At 39.0% G+C, this 18,907-nt stretch overlaps 1 protein-coding gene across 22 annotated transcripts in view; it reads left to right on the top strand.

Moving 5' to 3' along the window:
* Nucleotides 1–18,907, top strand: part of COL25A1 (collagen type XXV alpha 1 chain) — a 304,370-nt gene that overhangs the window by 248,605 nt on the left and 36,858 nt on the right. For 19 of the 22 annotated variants that reach the window (XM_048302930.1, XM_048302929.1, XM_048302928.1 and 16 more), the window contains 6 exons: nucleotides 87–119; nucleotides 277–312; nucleotides 4,162–4,206; nucleotides 15,940–16,002; nucleotides 16,491–16,559; nucleotides 17,460–17,504. In XM_048302930.1, coding sequence (XP_048158887.1) covers nucleotides 87–119; nucleotides 277–312; nucleotides 4,162–4,206; nucleotides 15,940–16,002; nucleotides 16,491–16,559; nucleotides 17,460–17,504 — 291 coding nt within the window. The remainder of the gene's footprint in view (nucleotides 1–86; nucleotides 120–276; nucleotides 313–4,161; nucleotides 4,207–15,939; nucleotides 16,003–16,490; nucleotides 16,560–17,459; nucleotides 17,505–18,907) is intronic. The other 3 variants (XM_048302919.1, XM_048302933.1, XM_048302921.1) reach the window with 2 other exon arrangements.

Raw genomic sequence — 18,907 nt, 5'->3', positions numbered from 1 at the left:
TATACTATTATATGATTTGTTTTATGTGTTTCCTGGGAAACTGTATATGTAGTAAGAATGATTATTTCTTGTGGATTTTGTATCAGGGTGACCCTGGCTCTTCTGCGGCTGGAATTAAGGTAATGTAGTTCTAAAGAAGTTGAACAAGGAGAAGAGGGGTGCATGTTACTTTACAGTGTCACACATATTTGGGGTATCATTAATGTTACGGTTTTCCACAGCTCGACCTTTAATTCATTTTCCCAGATCTCATGTCTTTCATCGGTTTTCTTTTAGGGTGAACCTGGTGAATCTGGACGGCCTGGACAAAAGGTACTACTTGGAAATGTTCTGTTTCCCTTTTCTGCTGGATTTGTGATAATTTATGTTACATCTGTGTTACCAGTGGCACTTACCTGTACTGGGATGAGTCAGAGGCAGTCCAATTTAGCAGCCCAATGATGTACACATTTGGTCTATGATAATTTAGTATTTTAAAAAGGCAGAGCAATGATGATACTAATGAACATGAAAAGCAATTTTGACTAACCCACCTTCCCTTCTAGCCACAGCACACTTCTTGCATTAAAAGCTTGCCCAGTTGCAGCTGGTGAGACTAACAAAGAATGGCTCTGCTCCTTGAGTGATCACAAGCTAACCCTGCATGTTTGACTACTAATCTTCAAACTCTGGTACATTGTTAGATCTCATTAGGAAGAAAATAAATATTGGTCAGAATCTCTTTCACATACACCTGTGAGGGGAATCAAACTGTAAGAGGTACGCAGTGTGTTTGGAAGGACACAGACCAGGTAATGCCACTCTGTTCTTCCTTCCAGTGTAAGAAATTCCCCTGAATGCTGGGTGGCTGAGGCTGCTTCTGCAAGGAAAGGTCCTGCAGGAGTTAGAATGACTGTGCTGCATGAGGCCCTCTGAAGCTGGGGAATTTACTCTTTGAATCTACAGTACATCAAACACAGTGATTGCTGTGCCTTCAGCTCCCTTTCATAAGAGTAGGGGGCAGGTCCTGCAGGGAGAGCAAAGAGACAGTGAGAGAACTGGATTTGTGCATTGCAATACTTGGTTTCCCTCTGGAGCCATTGGCACTGTTCTTACCTCTTACAACATTGAAAATGATCTCCTGCACACTGCTGCCAGAGTGGAACAGAGTCCTTCTGCCAGCTGAGGTATTCCAGACAGACAGTCAAGAGCTAAAATTCTATATAGTGGATGGCAGGACAACCGTTTTCTAATATTCAAGGTCTTTTGGTGACTAAGAAAAACCCCAAGCCTCATATAAATAAGAAATTAAGTCTTTTTATTTAAGAAATTATAATTCTCATCAGAGACTAAACAAAGACTATTATGGTTGCAAATGCAGTTCCTTAGTAAAGTGCAGTTTTAATTAGGAAAGGTAATCAAAGTAGTTTAAAGCTACCTAATCCGCAGAATCATTCAGTGTGTGCATTCTGAAGCATATGCTTTACTTGGGCAATAAACTAGAAAATGCACTTAAGCGCCTGTGGAGATTCATACTCTCATTAAGTGGCTGCCATGGAGGCAGAACTAGCAGTGATTTATCAGCAGGCTGCTGGTTCTCAGTCCCAGGCGCTCAGATTTGCTCTGATTCAGGCACCATGGATAAGTGAGAGGTATGCAGTTCAGACTTTCTCACCTTCTTTTTCACACCAAAGGAGGGCTTAGTGTCTTCCTTCCATTCAACTCATGAGTTCCCAGTATGCCACACTGGTGCCCCAGCCCCGACCATCAGCTCCCATAATATGCCTGTTCAGTGTGCCTCCTCCAGACAGGTGCCCCATGTCTGCTGCTCTGCACCCCTGCTTAGCAGGGACTTGTTCACACCACCAGAGGTTGTGGGAGGCTCTCTTTCCAACTGGGGGCACACCTCTGCCACCTACCTCATCTTGATGCTTTTCCCCTTCTCTATGTCCTATTTGTATTTCCTTCCTGTGTCTTCTTTTCTTTCTTATATTTTCCTTTTTTCCTCTTCTTCTAGTTGTCCCTTATCCATCTTCTAAGGACAAATATTTGTTGAGCTGCCCAGCTGAATACCATTTGCATGAAATGAAATGTGACAATGTTACAGCAGTCTGACAAGGCTGTTGTGGGCCATATTGTGCTCAGAGGTGACAGAATGACCCGTGCTGCTGTTATGTAATAGAGTTAGTATACAGCCTTGGTTTCTTTAAAAGTCATTCTTCTCATAAATCACACTCAGAACTTTTATATTAGGAAAGGTCCAAAAAAAAGCAAATACTATGCATTCATCTGCAGTGCTAGTTGTAACTAAGAAATAATGATTGATTTCATTGTGTTTCATATTGATGTATCTTTTAGGGGCATTTTAATTGTTTTAGATTACTGTGACTCTGAACTGGCTTTGGTGAATCTTTTCTGCTTATTATGTGTGAGTGTATGGGGGTTAGCTCTGTCCCAAGACTAAATAGTGACCTATTGCAGCAATATATTACAAATTATAAATTTTCAAATTCTGTGCTTACAAGTGAAATTTAGTGCTTCCACAATTAGGTGAGAAAAGTTGATGGTAATAGGCTACTCATGCAAAAAGTGGAAAGACAGAGTAGGGATTTGGAGTTAGTGCAATGGAGCATTATTCTTTTGCAAGAGTAATAACCCATTTTCTGCTTTAGAAAGTGGTAGTCAACATACCAAAAAGTAAGTGTCTGTTGAAAATGGCATCCTAGCCTCTATTCTTTCCTCTGACTTTATAGTTAATATTTTGAGGCTGGAATCTTTCCTGTGCCTGTAGGCAATTTGAACAGTTAGAACTTTGGAGAAACTAAAACAGACAAAGAAGCTGTTATCAGATCCTTCTGTACCACTTAAAAATTATTCCATTTGGTAAAGAGATTTGCAGCCCCTCTATTGTGTTTTTCAGTTTGTGGCAGAATGCAACTTTGCCATGAGCATTTCAAGTCTATTTAATATCTCTGCCTCAAAGAAGTGTCTCTGGGTGGTGCAGTTTGATGAGCACCTATATTACGTGTGCATGTGTTTGTTTGTGTGTGTATACACTGTGTACGTGAGTGTATGAGTGTGTATAAGCATGTGTGTACATGGAGACAAAAAATATTTTAATAGCACAGCCTGTAGGTATCAGCCCAAACCACAGAGCTGAAGTCTGGATTTCTGTAAAGCTCATGAGTGTAAAAAATCTGGAATATAGTTCAACTCGTTATAAAGGTAGAATTTGGCTTCAGAGTTCAAACCTGAGCTTCCAGAAAGTTCAGGGAATATTCAGATCCAAGGTGCTGGTTAGAATCCATCTCTATATTAAAGTAAAATCCCCAGCCTTTAAAATAATGTTTTCTTCATGTGTTATTGCTCTTTTTTTTTTTTTTTTCTGTTCATCATCTTTTTTCCCTAGACAACATCTTTCCATTTAGCTGATATCTCAAAATGACCATTTGTGAGAATGTTGTCATTCTTGTCTTAGACTAATTTCAAAATTAATGCATTCAGTTTTCAATACTTGTTACAAAATTACCTTGCAAATAGAGTTCTATAGGTCCTTTCATTGCAATTTTAAATAATCAAGGCTTTTCTGGGTAAAGCAGTAAAAGGTTATATTCCCACTATCCTTCATGACACCGTGTATATTCACAGATAAAGAACAAGCTCTGAAATGATGCTATGGATAGCTCTATAAAACTGATGGCCCGATTATAATTAGGCAGTCCTGCTTGAATTGTGCAATTTAAACCAAGCTCTTCTGAATTGCTTTGTAGCTAAATCAGACAGTTACACAGCACAATATCTAGCTCAGAGTTGAAAATGGAACAGAATTAAACATCTGTCCTAAGTACAGAACTTCAACGGCAGTGTGTAAAATGAACCAGTGCTGCTTGTTTTCTTCTCTATTGCTGAAGGCTAATGTGAATTCTTATTTGGCTTTCCTGACATGGATTTTCAACTTGGGTGTCATCTTCACATTGAAGGTTCCCAGAAGATACCTAAGTTCTTAACTTGACTCTTACTAATTGTACATTTAAGTCACTCATTTTGAAAAAATCAGTCCTGCTGGAGCTGACTAGCAATCATTCATGCTCTTTTATCTTGCTGCAGAATTTACAGGGCTGTTCACTGGATAGCGACCATAACTGGATAATGTCTGTAATATTATGTAATTTTCCTGTATAGGGTGAACCAGGCCTTCCTGGGCTTCCTGGACTCCCTGGAATAAAGGTAAATAAACTGTAGTACCTGTTGTGTTGGGGGGGAACACCACAAAGAGGGGGAAATGCAAGAATGTGGCTCAAATTGACTTAATGTATTTGTCTTACATCTTTTTCTGTGTCTCTGGTATTAAACTGGGGTTTATTACAGAAAGTTCTCACGTGGAAAATTGGTTAAGTGTGTATGGGTAGGCAAACAGTATATCTTACGTTAAAATGTGAGGCAGAACATTCTAGTTATTTTTTTTTTAATATAAAATAGTAGAGGGTTTAAATTTTTTTTTTATTCAATGGAAAAGTCTTGTCATCAAAAGTTTTACTTGGTTTCCACTTCGATGTGTGCTTTCCAGTAGCAATAATCTACTGAATTAGCCAAGCCTCCAGCCGGAGAACTGCATTAATTGTACACAGGCTGTGGAGACCTGGCTCTGTTGACAAAAATACTCTGTGCTCCGTTACACAGCAGTGATTTCCACTGACAAGTCAAAATGTTTTAATAATATTCTGTTCAGTATTAGCTGCAGTCCCTGACACAATACCTGGTTTAGTCCCTGGCTTCCAGTTTGTCTGGAATCTTTAGGTAAGCTGATATAAAAGACACATAGTTGGTTTAGTTCTGGCATAAGTGGTTGCATTGGGAGCTGCAGACATTTGCACAGTTTGAGCTGTAACTGTGTGATTCTGCACAGAGTGAGCAGATTCACATATCCTGAGTGAGCACAGATCAGAATGGCCACTTTTCCGTTGTGACAAAGATCATCCTTTCAGAAAACAAAATCGCTTTGAAACTTTTTCTTTGCCTTCCAGCATGAGCCTGCATATGTCTCAAGGAGACAGTTTATAGAATTTCCCCCATAACAAGGAGGATTATTCAAAGACCAAACTCATGTCCACTGTGGTAGGATTCAGGATTTATCTCATGGAATGTAACACTTGCACTGATTTTCTCCAGGGACCTGTGAATTGCCACACCATTGAGGCATAATGTCCCTTCTGTGTTACTAGTGAATTATGGGAAGAATTGAATGTGCATATTAAATTTTGTGTGTTGTAACAGCTGAAAATATATTTCCCATGGAGGTTGTTCATTTTCTGCAAGGATGAACACCATATTGAGTAGTGAAGATCATGCAGAAGAAGAGTCTTGTGTGAATAAACTATTTTTATAAGGGCCTTTGGCAGCAATCCCTATTCTGTTTACTTTAACAGTGAGCAAAGAGGTAGCTCAGTTGGAGGTCAGTGGGGCACTTGCCTGAGGCACTCGTCCTGGGGACACTTGCCAAAAGCAACTGGAGTTGTGGCTGGTCTTTGGGGTTTCCATGTTCATGCAGGCCACATGTCCATGCATATAACCACTAAGTAAAAAAGTCTACATCTGAGTGGCTGCTCCGGGAAAATTACTTGTTGGCAATAAGAATGGCTCAGAAGGGGAGCTTCCAGAATCACCTAAAAGACAAAATGTGAAGTGAAAAATGGATAAAGTGTGGGAGTTTTGCCCAGTGAAAATTTATTTCCAAATTCAGTGGATACAGTGGAAAAACAGTGCAGAATAAAATGGAATAATTTGGTCAAATATTAATCATTTAGGAAAATACTTTCTGTTTAAGTCTAGTCCAGAGGGAGGCTGGTGATGTTTCAGTGAAGAAATTTCATCTAGTGCAATTCTGCATTGAGGTGGCTACCTGTGTGTGACCTGGATGGTGACAAGCAAGCAGAATGTGCACAGGACAGAGCGAAGCATATCTGGTCACATCAGAAGTGCAGGATGGGTGCTGTTCATTTCAAGGCATTTGTAAACTCTGTTTTATTAAGCAGTCTGTAGTAAAAAACCCTCATTTTTTCTGAGTCACTGAGACTATGTTTGTGAGAAGTGGTTGCAGAAATCAGAGAATGGCTGGAATTAGGAATATGGGCACTCATCAGCAAAGGAAAAGTAGTAGTTCATCCCCTTTTCTCACCCTCCCTTTTAGCAATGATATATGTACCACCATGGTAGGATCATTGTGTTGATTTACAAAAACAGCATCAGTGTTATCTTACAGAGAAACAAATTTCCAGTGATCTGGAGATTGATTGAAAGCTGCTTTGAAATAGCAGTGCCCAGATGAGAGACTTGAGCGTGGAGGAAACCCAACTGTCTGGACTTGGAATGGTGCTGTCATCTTGTACAAAACTTACTTGAAGCAGTGATTTTTTATCCTTTTTTTTTTTTTTTTCCCCCTGAGTGATCCTTGTTGTTTGTTACAATTTTTTCAGGGATTTTGAGATCTGTTCCCATACGGACTTTATAAACCTCTCAAAGATCTGTCTTTGCTATGCTATCTTAATAGTGATTTGCAGTAGTGGTATAACATCAAAGACATAGCAGAAACCTCTCACAATGTCATTGCAACATCTAAGAACTTGTTACAAAATGTAAGTTTCCATAAGGGAAATTTTTCCTAACAAACAGATTACAGCATTCTTGTGCATTTGCATGCCAGCCCAGTAGCTGTTGGCAGAGATTTTTCAGGCCTTTTCCAAACTTTTTGAGAGGTAAGGAAAAGGTTACAAGGTACAGGTTTATTCTACACATTGAAAATTCCTGGATACAGTTCTTAAATGTTAAATATTAAGTCCCCTTTTCTTTAAATCTGTTAGTTGAACTTAAAATTGCTTCCTTGTGAATGTTTCTCTGCAGTGGCAGGCTGTATTATGAAATGTTTTAGGTAACTGTGCACATGCACAGCACTCTTTGCAAAAGCTAAACCAACCTGTGCCAACACAAATGCTGTGCCAGGCAGTGGACCATACTGTCCAGCTACATCTCATCTTTCTTCCCATGGCTAAACAAGCTTCCCAAGACATTTAGTCCTGTGTGCTTCAAGTACATAAAGGATTAATGAATACTAATCACTGAGAAACTTCCAGCTTCTTACAATGCCATTTCAATTAATTAATCAATGTTCCTGGGAACCTGTTAGGGCTTGGCTGAATGTGATACGGAGTCTGAATGAGCAGCAACATTGGACAGACAGGCGAGTATCATATCTGAATTCAGGGTATGCAGCAGGGCCTTTTATTTCTTACTCTTCTAGAGCCATTCACTATGCACATGCAGATGTTTTGGGAGTTCTTCCTGTTCCTTTTCGTTCTCTCCTCATTGTCAGTTGGTGCCATGGAGGAAACACAAGCGCAGTCAGTTATTTCCAAGACAGTGAAGAAGCTGTCTGTGACATACTGGAGAAGCATTTCTCAAGCACCTGTTGCTGTTTAGGAATGGCTGGAAACCTAATGAGCCCTGAATGTGTTCCACCTAAACTCAGAATATTAACTCATCGCTCTACTATCCCCCGACTGATGCCAAGCAGACACAGAAGTCTGTCTGTGAAACACAAACTTCGTGTGTCTGTTTTATCTCATAGCTTTTGTAGGAAGATACCTACAAAGCAGCACTTGCTTACTGTAATGGAAATCATGCATGCCCTCATTCATTGTAATGTCAGACATCTCTCAAATCCATTGCATTGCATTTTCTGGAATTTGGCCTGTACAGTTCTCACTTTCTTCACTGCAGCGAGAAGCCATCACAAAAGACAAGCCTCTTCTCAGTAACAGCACTTTTTGCAGGATCTAGATTTTCTGTGGTGTTTCTGGCATTTGTCCCTCAGTTTTTAAAACAAATACTGAACTGAGGCTTACAAGCGCATATAAATTTTTATTTTATTGTGTTCAAGAAAACTGAACTGTTGAATGGTTTGACATGAGAAGAGAAAGGCTGCTTTTGGGAAGTATGGAAAGCTTTCTGTGTTTTAAAATCCAGTGGAAGTGGCTGATTCAATAGACTTACCAGTATGCAATGCCTTGTATCTTTCTATACAATTTCTTGGGATTGACTTCCCTGGGACTATGCCTGAGCAAGGTTTCAGAAAAACCTGGATAAGAACGTGGGAATTCGAATCGATTTTATATCCTTTTATTTTTCTTTTTATGAAAGCAAAAGCAGCTCTAATTTTCTTCTGTACTTAAATTTCTTTTTTTTGTTCTATACCTACTCAGACATCTTACCCTCTGAAGACCGAAAGACACTCTGCTCCACAGAACGTACTTTTTTAAGGTCTAGAAGACTTGACACTACTTTCAGCCAGTTAGTTCTGTTACAAAAGAGAAATTTCAGAGAAAATGAGAGAGAATTTTCAAGCTGAATGCATAGAAGTTAGTCTCCTGTTTAAACTCCTGTAGAAAAGAGAGCAACTGTTGTTGAAGCTTATGTGTTTAAGTGCTGTTCTTACCATCTGGCAGCAAAATGAAAGGAAATCTGAAGCGAATGGTAGTTCTAAGCATTTTGGTTTTGAGTCAATGCCATTTACCACCTGTAGGAAAGTTTGGTAAATTCCCCTTTTCTCACAGGAGTTCTTAGGAAGGCTGTTCACATTTTCCTAATGCATTTTTCATTTTTGGTATTTCCATTTTTCTTCCTGTTTTTATTCCTTGATAGTGTTAACAGGAAACCTGCAGGGTCTGTCTCTCTCTCCATTTCCTCCAGTACTCAGATATTCTTGCCCAGGCTTCAGTTCATCTTTATCTGATAGGTCACCATATTCAGAACTCTTTCTAGCCTGAACCCAGGAGCTGGAAGGAACCCTCTGATTTTGTGACAGGCCTGTCCAAATCCTGGATACAGAGATGGGCTGAACATGTTAATTGCATCAATTGAAATTTGAGGGAATTTATTTTTCTCTGATATACACTTGCTGTAGCTGATACATATATATGTATATAAATATGCGAGTGTGATCAAATTTCCAGGCTTTCATCACTCACATACAGTGTTCTTGAAAGTGGCTCCTCTGCCTGAGCTGCTGAAAATGCGTACTGTAGTACAGGTTAAGTACTGGAGAGTAGGTGATAAGGATGTGTGTTCTGGGTGAAAATGAGAACTGATCTAAAAAAATAGGACTTAGTACCCGCCTTTGGTGGGCTAGGTTTCAGAAGTATCTCTTTGTGTGGGTAGGTAAAATACATTGCACACCTGTGCAATGTGTTTTGACTATATGCTTTCCATAGTGGAAGTGTATATCTGTATGTACATAGTTACATATCTAGTTTTGTTCACTGATTCCTAGCTGTCTGCTTTCCATATATTATGGCACAAATCAGTTTCATAGTGTAGACATGTAATTTCCCAGAGCTGATTTTGAGAATCAAAGCCAGAAAATGAAATCATCATTAACATTGGATAGTATGTGTGTGTCAGGAGTGCTTGTTCGGGTGTCCTTCAAGATACATGCTTCCAGTTCTTGTTAATCTCTCAGAAACTATATCCTCCAAATCTCTTATTTTCTGTCCTGGAAAATGCTAAAACATGAGGAACCAAAGCACAGAATGTTGCTTGCTCTAAAGCTATTACTGGTTGGAAGACTGAGCTTATAAGAACTACTTCACAGCAAATGTTTTATACCATAGTTTAATTTTTCTTTGTACAAAAAAAACCCCAAATCAAAATTTTTGAAAATAGTTGAATAATCAAAGTCCAACTGTATTCAGAAATCAAGTACTTTGTCATCCACAAAGAAAATTTGATACCAGTATTCTGAAATTATTTCTGTACCTCAAATACACATTTTTATAAGGCCAGAAATGAGGGTATGCAATAAAGCTCCTTACCTTTCAGAAGAGCAACAAAAATTCCTTAGATTTGTCATCTAACTCTTTTCTAACAGAAACAATTTGGGGCCAAACACTTCTTCGCAGTTCAGTCATTGAAAAGAATTAAAAATTAGGTGCTTCTTAAAACAAGTGTTGTTATTCTATCCTCAGAAATAGTTACCATGCTGACTTGAATTATAATTAGCCTATAAGAAGTCCCTTATATGATGCAGAATTAATGGATGCAGAATTAATCAAAATCATTACTAGTTCTGATAGCACTCTCCCAAAGCAACATACTTTCTAAGCAGACAGAACTTAAAAGCAAGAAGAAAATGAGGCTCACTAAAAAGCAATGTATGTCATACAAAGTGAGGCTTGTTGTGAGACCTCAGTGTTTTAGCCAGGTTGTTTAGCCAGGTTTTACTTCTCTAACTCCAAATGAATCATAAAGTCTAAATACGCATTTGGAAATTCTAAACCACAATTGTTTTTCTAAGTTTAGAGCCTGATTAGGGAGTAAAGATATTGTTTCAAATGCGATGAGTGAGCCAGACAACCTGTTTTAACTGGCAGTTTCTGGAGCCAATTCTAAAGTGATATGAAAAGCCTTAAGAAAGACCTTACAAAATGGGGTTAGGGTTGTTTTTTTTAATCAGATTTCCTTGTACCTTGTTCATTTCCTTCTTAGGAGCTGAATATTGTAGTCCTCCTGAGATTAAAATTCCCATGGACATTAGGCTATATATAAAGTCCCTCTAATGCCCTTCACAGTGACAAAGTACTCTGAATTGTATAGTCTAAGGCCAGCTGAGTTTCTGAGAAATTGCTTCACTGGAACTAAGTGCTGCAGGCAGAGGGAGGACATGAGCAAGCACAGCTTCATTGACCACCATGGATTGCTCTGTTACAAGATCCTGAGAATTTGGCCCTCACTCATCTCCAGAGTGGAGGAGTGCAGTATTTTGGTTAGATAGCAACCTCAAAAACAAAGTTTTTTTAGGACAGCAGATGGCAACTTCTGGAAAATCAGCACAGGTACCCATGAACCAAATCAAATTTATTACAGCTTCACAGCTGTTCTCCAAATTGTCTTGCGTCTGGGTTTGGGGTCTTTTTTGATAGCTCTTCTATATAACTCCGCCTTGGCAGGATTCTTTCAGTAGAGTTAGGTGAGAAAGGGCATCATACTGTTTTTGTTTTAAATATGCTCTAAGTGAGCCAGCGTAACACTGAAGACAAGCACTGGTCTCTTGATGTGATTAAAATGAGGACCCTTCCACATCAGTGCTTGTGAGAAAGGAGCTTTGGCATCTCCCAAAGTCTGTGACTCTTGAAGAATTTGTGTGCTGGCCCATGCCAGACACAGGAATTTTTGGAGAACCACTAGACCTGCAGGCAGGTGTTTGTAATTTCCAAGCCTGTCCAAAGCGGTGTGTTGAAGCATGGTTGTGGTTTTCCTCCAGTCCACACAGCTAGGTTCTCTGTTTATGGAAAAGGTGGGATGCATCAGCCTTTCCAGAATCCTCCACAGAAATTCGGGATGCTTTGGCATGGTTTGCCAACACAGAGGTGTGCACACAGGAGTCTTGACCTTGGTACATTTGGATTTTCAAGAGAATGCCGGGGAAGGGTGTTTGTGTGTGTCCTGCCTTGTGGCAGACCTGCAACTCAGCCAGGAGGCACAGAACTTCCATGGTCTTGGCAATGGGGCCAACACTGAACAAAATATTTCAGGACCAGTGAACTATGTAATAAAGGTCAGAGTTAGACATTTAAATTTCCCTGGCTAGTTCTAGTGCGTAGCACTAGATGAGAATAAGGATTGAAATTACATTCTCCTTTCAAAGTCATGGTCTAAAGGTTGGTTTAGTCACATTTCTGTAGCACAGAAGAAATAGTGTAATAATCTGATGTAGCTGTAATATAGTAGGGTAACCATGAGGCTTACAAGTAGGATAGCAATTTCAGAAATGGAAGTGAATTTATTTTATTGTTATAGGAAAGTTGTGGTTTGGATGCCTTTCTGCAGCACAGGTTTCTTTTTTAGGAATTCATTGATCTGATTGTGAAAACGTGTGGTATAGTCATTACAAGAATGATTAAAGGAGGAAGAACCTTCTCTGGGATAACAGTGTACCCAACAACTGCTGTTCTCTGCTGAGTGCATGCATCACCATAAAGCTTTGTATTTCAGGCACTGGGAGAGGACTAGGTGTGTCTGTGAGAGCAAAGTTTCAAAGAATGGTGGTGGTGTGTGTCCCAGCTGTGCAATGAAGGCTAATTCTGACCAAATACGGTATTAGAACTACATTGTCAATAAACATCTGCCAAATTAGTGATGTTTAAAACAGAAATGAACAGTGAAAATGGTATTTCAACTGCTGTACCTTTTTTAAGCAGAAGTCCAAGTTTTAGGCAATTATGGGTTCTGTAAAACTTAAAAGATGACACTGAGAGTGAACTAAAGCGCTTCTTAGGGTTAACCTCTAATATCAAAGCTAGCCTCTGCTTCAGCCCATAAAAGCTTTGATCATCATGAAAACCAGTTATAATTATACCTAGATAATAATCCTCATAAAAAATCTGACTGTTGTCTGAAGTAAATTACAAGGTGACTTTTTAATATTAAATTCTGATCGAGCTCACATTACACTAGGTTTACAGCATTTTAGGGCCCTTTTCTGTTTCAGACTGTTGTAAGATGTGAACATGAACATTAACAATGTTTGTGAGTGGTAGTATATAATTTGCTATCTGACCCATTACTATTTCCACAGTCAACAAATACTTGAGAATGAAAATGAGCGTGCATGGAGGTAGTCTCTTAAAATATTAACACATAAAGGCACTAAAAATTATTCTTAATATCATAATACATCATTTCTGTAAACTGGTAGAAATTCACAAGCTTAGTTTTGTTTTTCTTTTAACTAAGCTGCCTGTGTTGTGATTAATACAAATTGCTCCAAGTCTAACAGTAGATGAAGTTTGAACGTTGAAATTTGCCTTGTTGGCATCTTGTGCAATGCGACTATTTCATAATCTTCAAAAATTTCATAAGCAGTGATTTCATAACTATGCCAAACAGTTGAACTAAAATGAATTATAGAGTCATCACTGGCAGATGGCTTTCTATACAGCTGCCAAACAGTATTTCACATGGAGGAGTTCCTTACTTTTCTTTCAAAATGTAACTGATTAACTCCTCTTTCCAGATTTTGTGTTCCCTGCCCCAGCTTTAGCAGGCAAAGAAGATTACTGTACATTCTAACTAGATAAAACTTCGATTTTATTGTAAGAAGCTGTAGTGAGATGTTTGGAAAAGTATTACAAGTCTTAGTTACTCTGATTCCTTGCGTTCCTCTCAGCATTTCACGGTAGTGCAGAACAAATTCTGAGTTCATTTAAGTTAGAGACTTAAGAACAGGAGGTGCCTCAGCAAACACAAGAGCTGCAATGTTGTCAAACCACAGTGCCCTCCCAAGCAAGCCTTTGCTCTTGGCTTTCCTGCAGCTACATGCCAGCTAAATCATACGTGTCATACATTCACAACAAAAAACTAAAGCCCTTAGTTCTTGATTTTCTAACCACATTCCTCTACTGCTCTGGAATCTTGTTTGTGTCATGGACTAATCATAAAGGTCTTTTCCTTGACTTTGCATAACAGGGACACCAGCATGCCTTACAGAGAGGAAACTGTTCTCTTTACATTTGCCCCAACATTGGCAGTGCCAATTTTGATAGATTCCTTTTTTTTTTTCTTTACTATCTGAATGGCATTAAAGATACCATAAAGCATGAAGTCAGCAGTATTATGGCAGGATGCAGAAGTATATCCAATGAGCATTTTACTTAATGCCTTGTGCTGTGGTTACACTCAAGAGATTTGAAATATTAGAGAAGACATAGCTTAGTTTCAAATCATTCAAACATGTCTTTCTACTTAGAAGCTTAGTTCAGACGGCAAATCAGATCTGTCTTTAAATCTACTTATCCTCTCTAGCACTGGATAGAGGAAGAAATGCATGTTTTTCTTAATGTAGCCATGTTTTAACGACTGCAGTTTGTTTCATGTGGGATAAGAATGCACTGTTGGATCATGTTCAGCTTGGCATCCACCGTAGCTGCTGCGTCTTTCCCAGCGGAGCTGCTGCTCACCCAGTCAATTCCTGGTCTCTGCTGACACACCACTTCTTCCACTCCACATTTCAAAACATTTTAAAACTCTGTGTCATATGAGACCTGTATTCTACTTATGCTAATTGAGCCACAAGCTTATTCCATTATCAATTCCTCTAGCTTTTGCAAAGCATCTTTTTCTTCTCTTTTTAGAGATTTTGGGGGAAGGAGGGGCTTCTTCTTGGACTTTGGCCAGAAGTTTTCTTGTGGTATACAACTGGTATAGTCCAGAGCAGAGAGAAGAATTTGACTCAAAAACTGCATTAACCTTTGAGTGACTTCTAAGCCTTACCACTGAAAAGAATCACGTAGTCACTGCATATTTTTTCTGCCTGAAGTCATAAGAAGCCAGCCAAAAAATTAGCCCAGGCAAATTCAGTATTAAAACAGTATGGGGCTACTGAGTACCCTCTCATTCTAAAACAAATGATTGAAGCTGCATTGTTCTTCATTTACTGACATTAAAGTGCTTCCATCTGCATGACAACCTTACGTTACTCTTGCTGGTGTGTACTAATATGAAGACTCATATTAACTCTAAGTTTTTGTCTTGTGAGAGCAAAAAAAACCCCACGTGCTTTGCTGTGACATGTTTGTCTCAGTTTATTTCTTTACCATATTTTGAACCATGGCCAGCTGGAACGTCATGTGAGAAAGCTCATTATTTACTTGTATTTTTTTATAATCTTAAGTGGAGGTCTGTGGGAGCTTGCTGTGGTCCTTGATATAACCACAGGAAAGATTTCTTTAACTGTTAATGATGGATTGCTGATGAGAGCACAGATGAATGTGCAAGAATACTTCCTAATTTGCTCACCATGTGCAGCATACCTGTATTTCTGAGGGGAAGAGATGAAGAGAAATAGTAATTAACTGCTCATATGCACTGTCTCTGTATATTGTCAATAATGATATCACTACAGGATTATGATCTGTCTGTCTTCTAGCTATTTGATGGGTAATTTTTAGTCATTAAGTTCAGGGATATTGCTAAAAAGCTAATAAATAAATATTAAGTGGGTTACATAACTGATTTTAAAATATACAGTAGCTTGTGGATATATCTTCGTGATTCAAATATATCTGAAAAAATGCAAGGTTAAATAGTAGGAAGCCTTCTTCAGGAGAATTTGTGAAAGAAAGCATATGGCTTATTAATCTTGCATTATCTCCCTTTAGGCATGGAGATAGGTAATAAAATACAGCCTTACTCTTCTGCTCAGTGCTGCTTCTGCTGCAAGTCTACTCTGTTCTTGCTATTTGTCTGTCCTGTTTGTACAAATGAATGGGAAGGAAGGAGGCAGAACAGAGAGGGAATGAGGAGAGCTGTGCCTTATTCCCAGCTGTTCACAGCCAGAGAAGTTGTCTGGCTGCAAAGAACTGAAGTATTTTACTGTCAGAATGAGGAGGGAAAGTACCATGGTACTGCAAGTCTCTGACTTGAAAGGAGATTCAGCACATCCCAACAGTACCATCTCCATTTGTCATTGCTGTGTCACACACCATTCCTGCCCATCTATTCACATGCTGCAACCGGAAACTACCTCATAACACATGACTGAAATGGACTGTCCCTTTTTAAATTTAGGAAAACTCAGATCTCTCCTCCTGCCTTCAGTCTTGCTTGGATATTAGTTTGGTGTGTTACATTACAGACCAGGTTGCATATTAACAGTCCTTAACCTCATAAACCCCACGTTTGACACCTTCTGCTTCATTTGCATCTCATGTGCTGCGTGGCGTCTTGCTACAGGAATTTATGGTGATGAAAGTTACCCATGAAGAAAAGTACTTCTATATAACTATGCTGCATCACAGCCAGAGAGCTGCAAGCAATACAGGGAAAAATACTACCCAAAATAAACTTGTGTTATTATAGTTGCATGCTGCTTAATAAGTAATCCAGCATTCCTCTCATATTGTGTTTTTAAAGGGTGAACCAGGTTTCATTGGTCCACAAGGAGAGCCTGGGTTGCCAGGGCTACCAGGAACAAAGGTAAGGGTAATGGGCCATTGCGCTGCTGTGAAGCCCCTAGAGCTGATGTCAAATTCAACTTCCCTCGGCAAGTAACAGATACTGAGACCACTGTTGGAGAAAATGTGAAAAGTCATGGACCAGTGCTATGAGATAGATATATAGATATTCATATTGGTGCCCTCAAAAAATGTGAAGGCAGATGTTCCATCATAACTTTAATTAATAAAGCATCTTTTTTCATGTTAGAATCCCCAAATTTACTTGTTCAAGAGGCAGAATAGGCATGACTGAAGAAAGTATAATTTCATAAATGTGAGGGGTTTTAGGAAAATGGCTTAAAAGTGTGTGCAGGGAATAGAACTTTGATACTACGCACCAGATTCTGAAAATACAGATAGACTAAACCTCTGATTCTTCTGTTGTCTTGGTTTCTTTGATCCTGCTCAGTTGGTGATACGCTAAAGGCTGCCCAGTATTTTGTGATATATGTGTATCTGTTGCAATAGGGTGACAGAGGAGAGGCAGGCCCTGTTGGGAAGGGTGAGCGAGGTGAACCTGGAATCCCTGGACCAAAGGTCAGTCTGATTTTACATTGGAAATGTTTTCTTAGTTTTACACCTATGAACACATCTCTGCCTGCTGAAAGATAGAACAAAACTTGGTGAGTGAGGTTTTAAATGAAAATTCTGTCTAATACTCTACTTCAGTCCAGAAGACAATGGCAGTTTTGTATTCACAGCTGTGAAACTGCAGTCTGAATGGACTCTTATTTGGTCTACAAAGTAAAGACACTACCTACATACACTGTCATGGAATTGGCCTAATTCATTCCAGCTGAAGTACTGACTTCCGGGTCCCTAACTTTCAGCATCGAAGTTTGAACTCTTTGACCAGTGTAGCTATTGAATGCAGAGAAAATCCATTTTGCATGCTGTTTTCTAACTCTTTAAGAAAGAGATCTGTCTAACTACATTTTAGCATTGTCTTAATATTTCCCCTGGTGTTGATCCTGTCAAGTTTTTCTTTCCTATTGCATTTTGAAAACAGTAAGGTTAATTTTGTGCTCCTTGGCCAGTGAGTTTGTATTCACCTGGCCTGTTGTGAAAAGAAGTGGTGTTCATATTTTATTTTAATCTCCTTATGTTAGAATATTCAACTATCTTCTCTATCTCTTGGCTATCATTCCTCAGGAGCAATGGAATGACATCATTCATTCCTGAAAACCATAATGATGCCTACTCTTTACTAATGCCAATACTACTTTTCCTTTGGAAGGGTGGAATCTATGACCATTGCACTCTGGAATTAAAGAATATGTTAATCTGGGTGCTGTTAAATTAAATGCCTTTAAAGATTATCTTGGTAGTATCAAATAAAGTATTTCTGCTGTTCCAAACTGTAGTTAGCCATTACTAATTTCTTTTTCTCTGCACTCCCATTTCTCTACCATTTTTCTCCCATCTTGCTTCAAACAGGGGAAAACAGGTGAACCTGGATCTAGAGGCCCCAAAGGGTCAAAGGTTAGTAGTAGAGAAACTGTCTTTAGGGAACTAATTAACACAATGATTTTTAGGATCAATTATTTGCAACATTTCACAGAAACTTCACTTACCTCTTTTAAAGAACCTGTCACAATCTGCAGTGTTCTTTATAAGTGAAACCTTCTGACCTTCAATTGTAGCTAAAAAATTTTGTCAAGTTATTTGGGGTTTGAACACTGTGATTCTAATCCTTCTTCTGTTATAACGTCCATTCCACTCTGTTGTTTTTTTCCTCCTGCAACTTGGTTTCTCTCTGTGTAACTGATGTGTGTTAGTCCTCCCACATGCCAGGACCCAACACCTGAGTGTGCTGTTACTGGGTTTGCAATAATTTTGTGGATCCACACTTTGGTGAGGTAGGAATCAGTGGTATTCCACATACTGCAGGCTGAGATATGATGGCCAGAAGTCCTACAAAAGCAAGAGTTGTTGATTGCATTACTGTTTTAAAAAGACTACTTTGATTATATCTATGTACCCATCTGTCTGTCTATAGGTATAGCTGGTCCACATATATGGAGAGAGAGAGAAAATGTACATTTTTCTATTGCTTTATCTGCTGTGCAAGTACTGTTCCCACTGGATTCCTTCTTGTTACATGATGGAGTCAAAGCAAAACGAAAATGTGTTTGTGTAGGTGATTACTGAGTCTAGTGTCAAAATAAGGGTGACAGGACAATGTAGGCCGGTGTGATGCTGTTTGCAGGACTTGTAAAGTGCTTGAAGGGTGGCCTTAAGTGCTTAAGGATGTGATTAAACAAGTGCCATTTAACCTCATTGATTCCCACCAGAAAGAAGCACTGGAAGGCAAAGGAACTGATGACAGGATTAAAGTATCAGAGTGAGAGTAGAAGAGTAAATCAGCCTCTCATTTGACTGCAGTACCTGGGCACCTCCCACATGCACCAAAATTATAAATATATCCCCTTTAATTCCTTTTTTTATCAAGAAAGGATATGCAATTTTCATTTTACCTGCATACCTGTGATGAAAATCTGGCCCACTGAACTCGGCCTAATAGTTGGGAACTGCATTTTTTAACAGTTCCAGTGACATGTTCACTAGCTGCTGTGAAGGCAGCACCAAAAGGAAAGGCAGATGGCACAACCTTGATCATGCCCTGCCACCAGCCTGCTCTCCTTCATTAGCTTCATTATGCCTTCATTAGCTCTATGAAAGTTTTCTGGTTTCTTTGTGTTCCGTTACCACTGGTGAGTTAATGATTCTTCCCTGACTTTTACCAAAAAGTTCTCTAGATTTCAACAGGAGCAAAAGTTGCAATTTTTACCCATATTAATTTTGAGCAATATAAAAATATAAGAAAGTAACCATGAAATAAAATTAATTGTGGATGCTGGGTTGTGAATGCATACATGTTTGAA

This window comes from Corvus hawaiiensis, chromosome 5 (genome assembly GCF_020740725.1).
Source record: "Corvus hawaiiensis isolate bCorHaw1 chromosome 5, bCorHaw1.pri.cur, whole genome shotgun sequence".
In the NCBI taxonomy this organism is placed as follows: domain Eukaryota; kingdom Metazoa; phylum Chordata; class Aves; order Passeriformes; family Corvidae; genus Corvus; species Corvus hawaiiensis.
The sequence above is the reverse complement of the archived record's forward strand: the minus strand, read 5'-3'. Positions and strand labels throughout refer to the sequence as shown.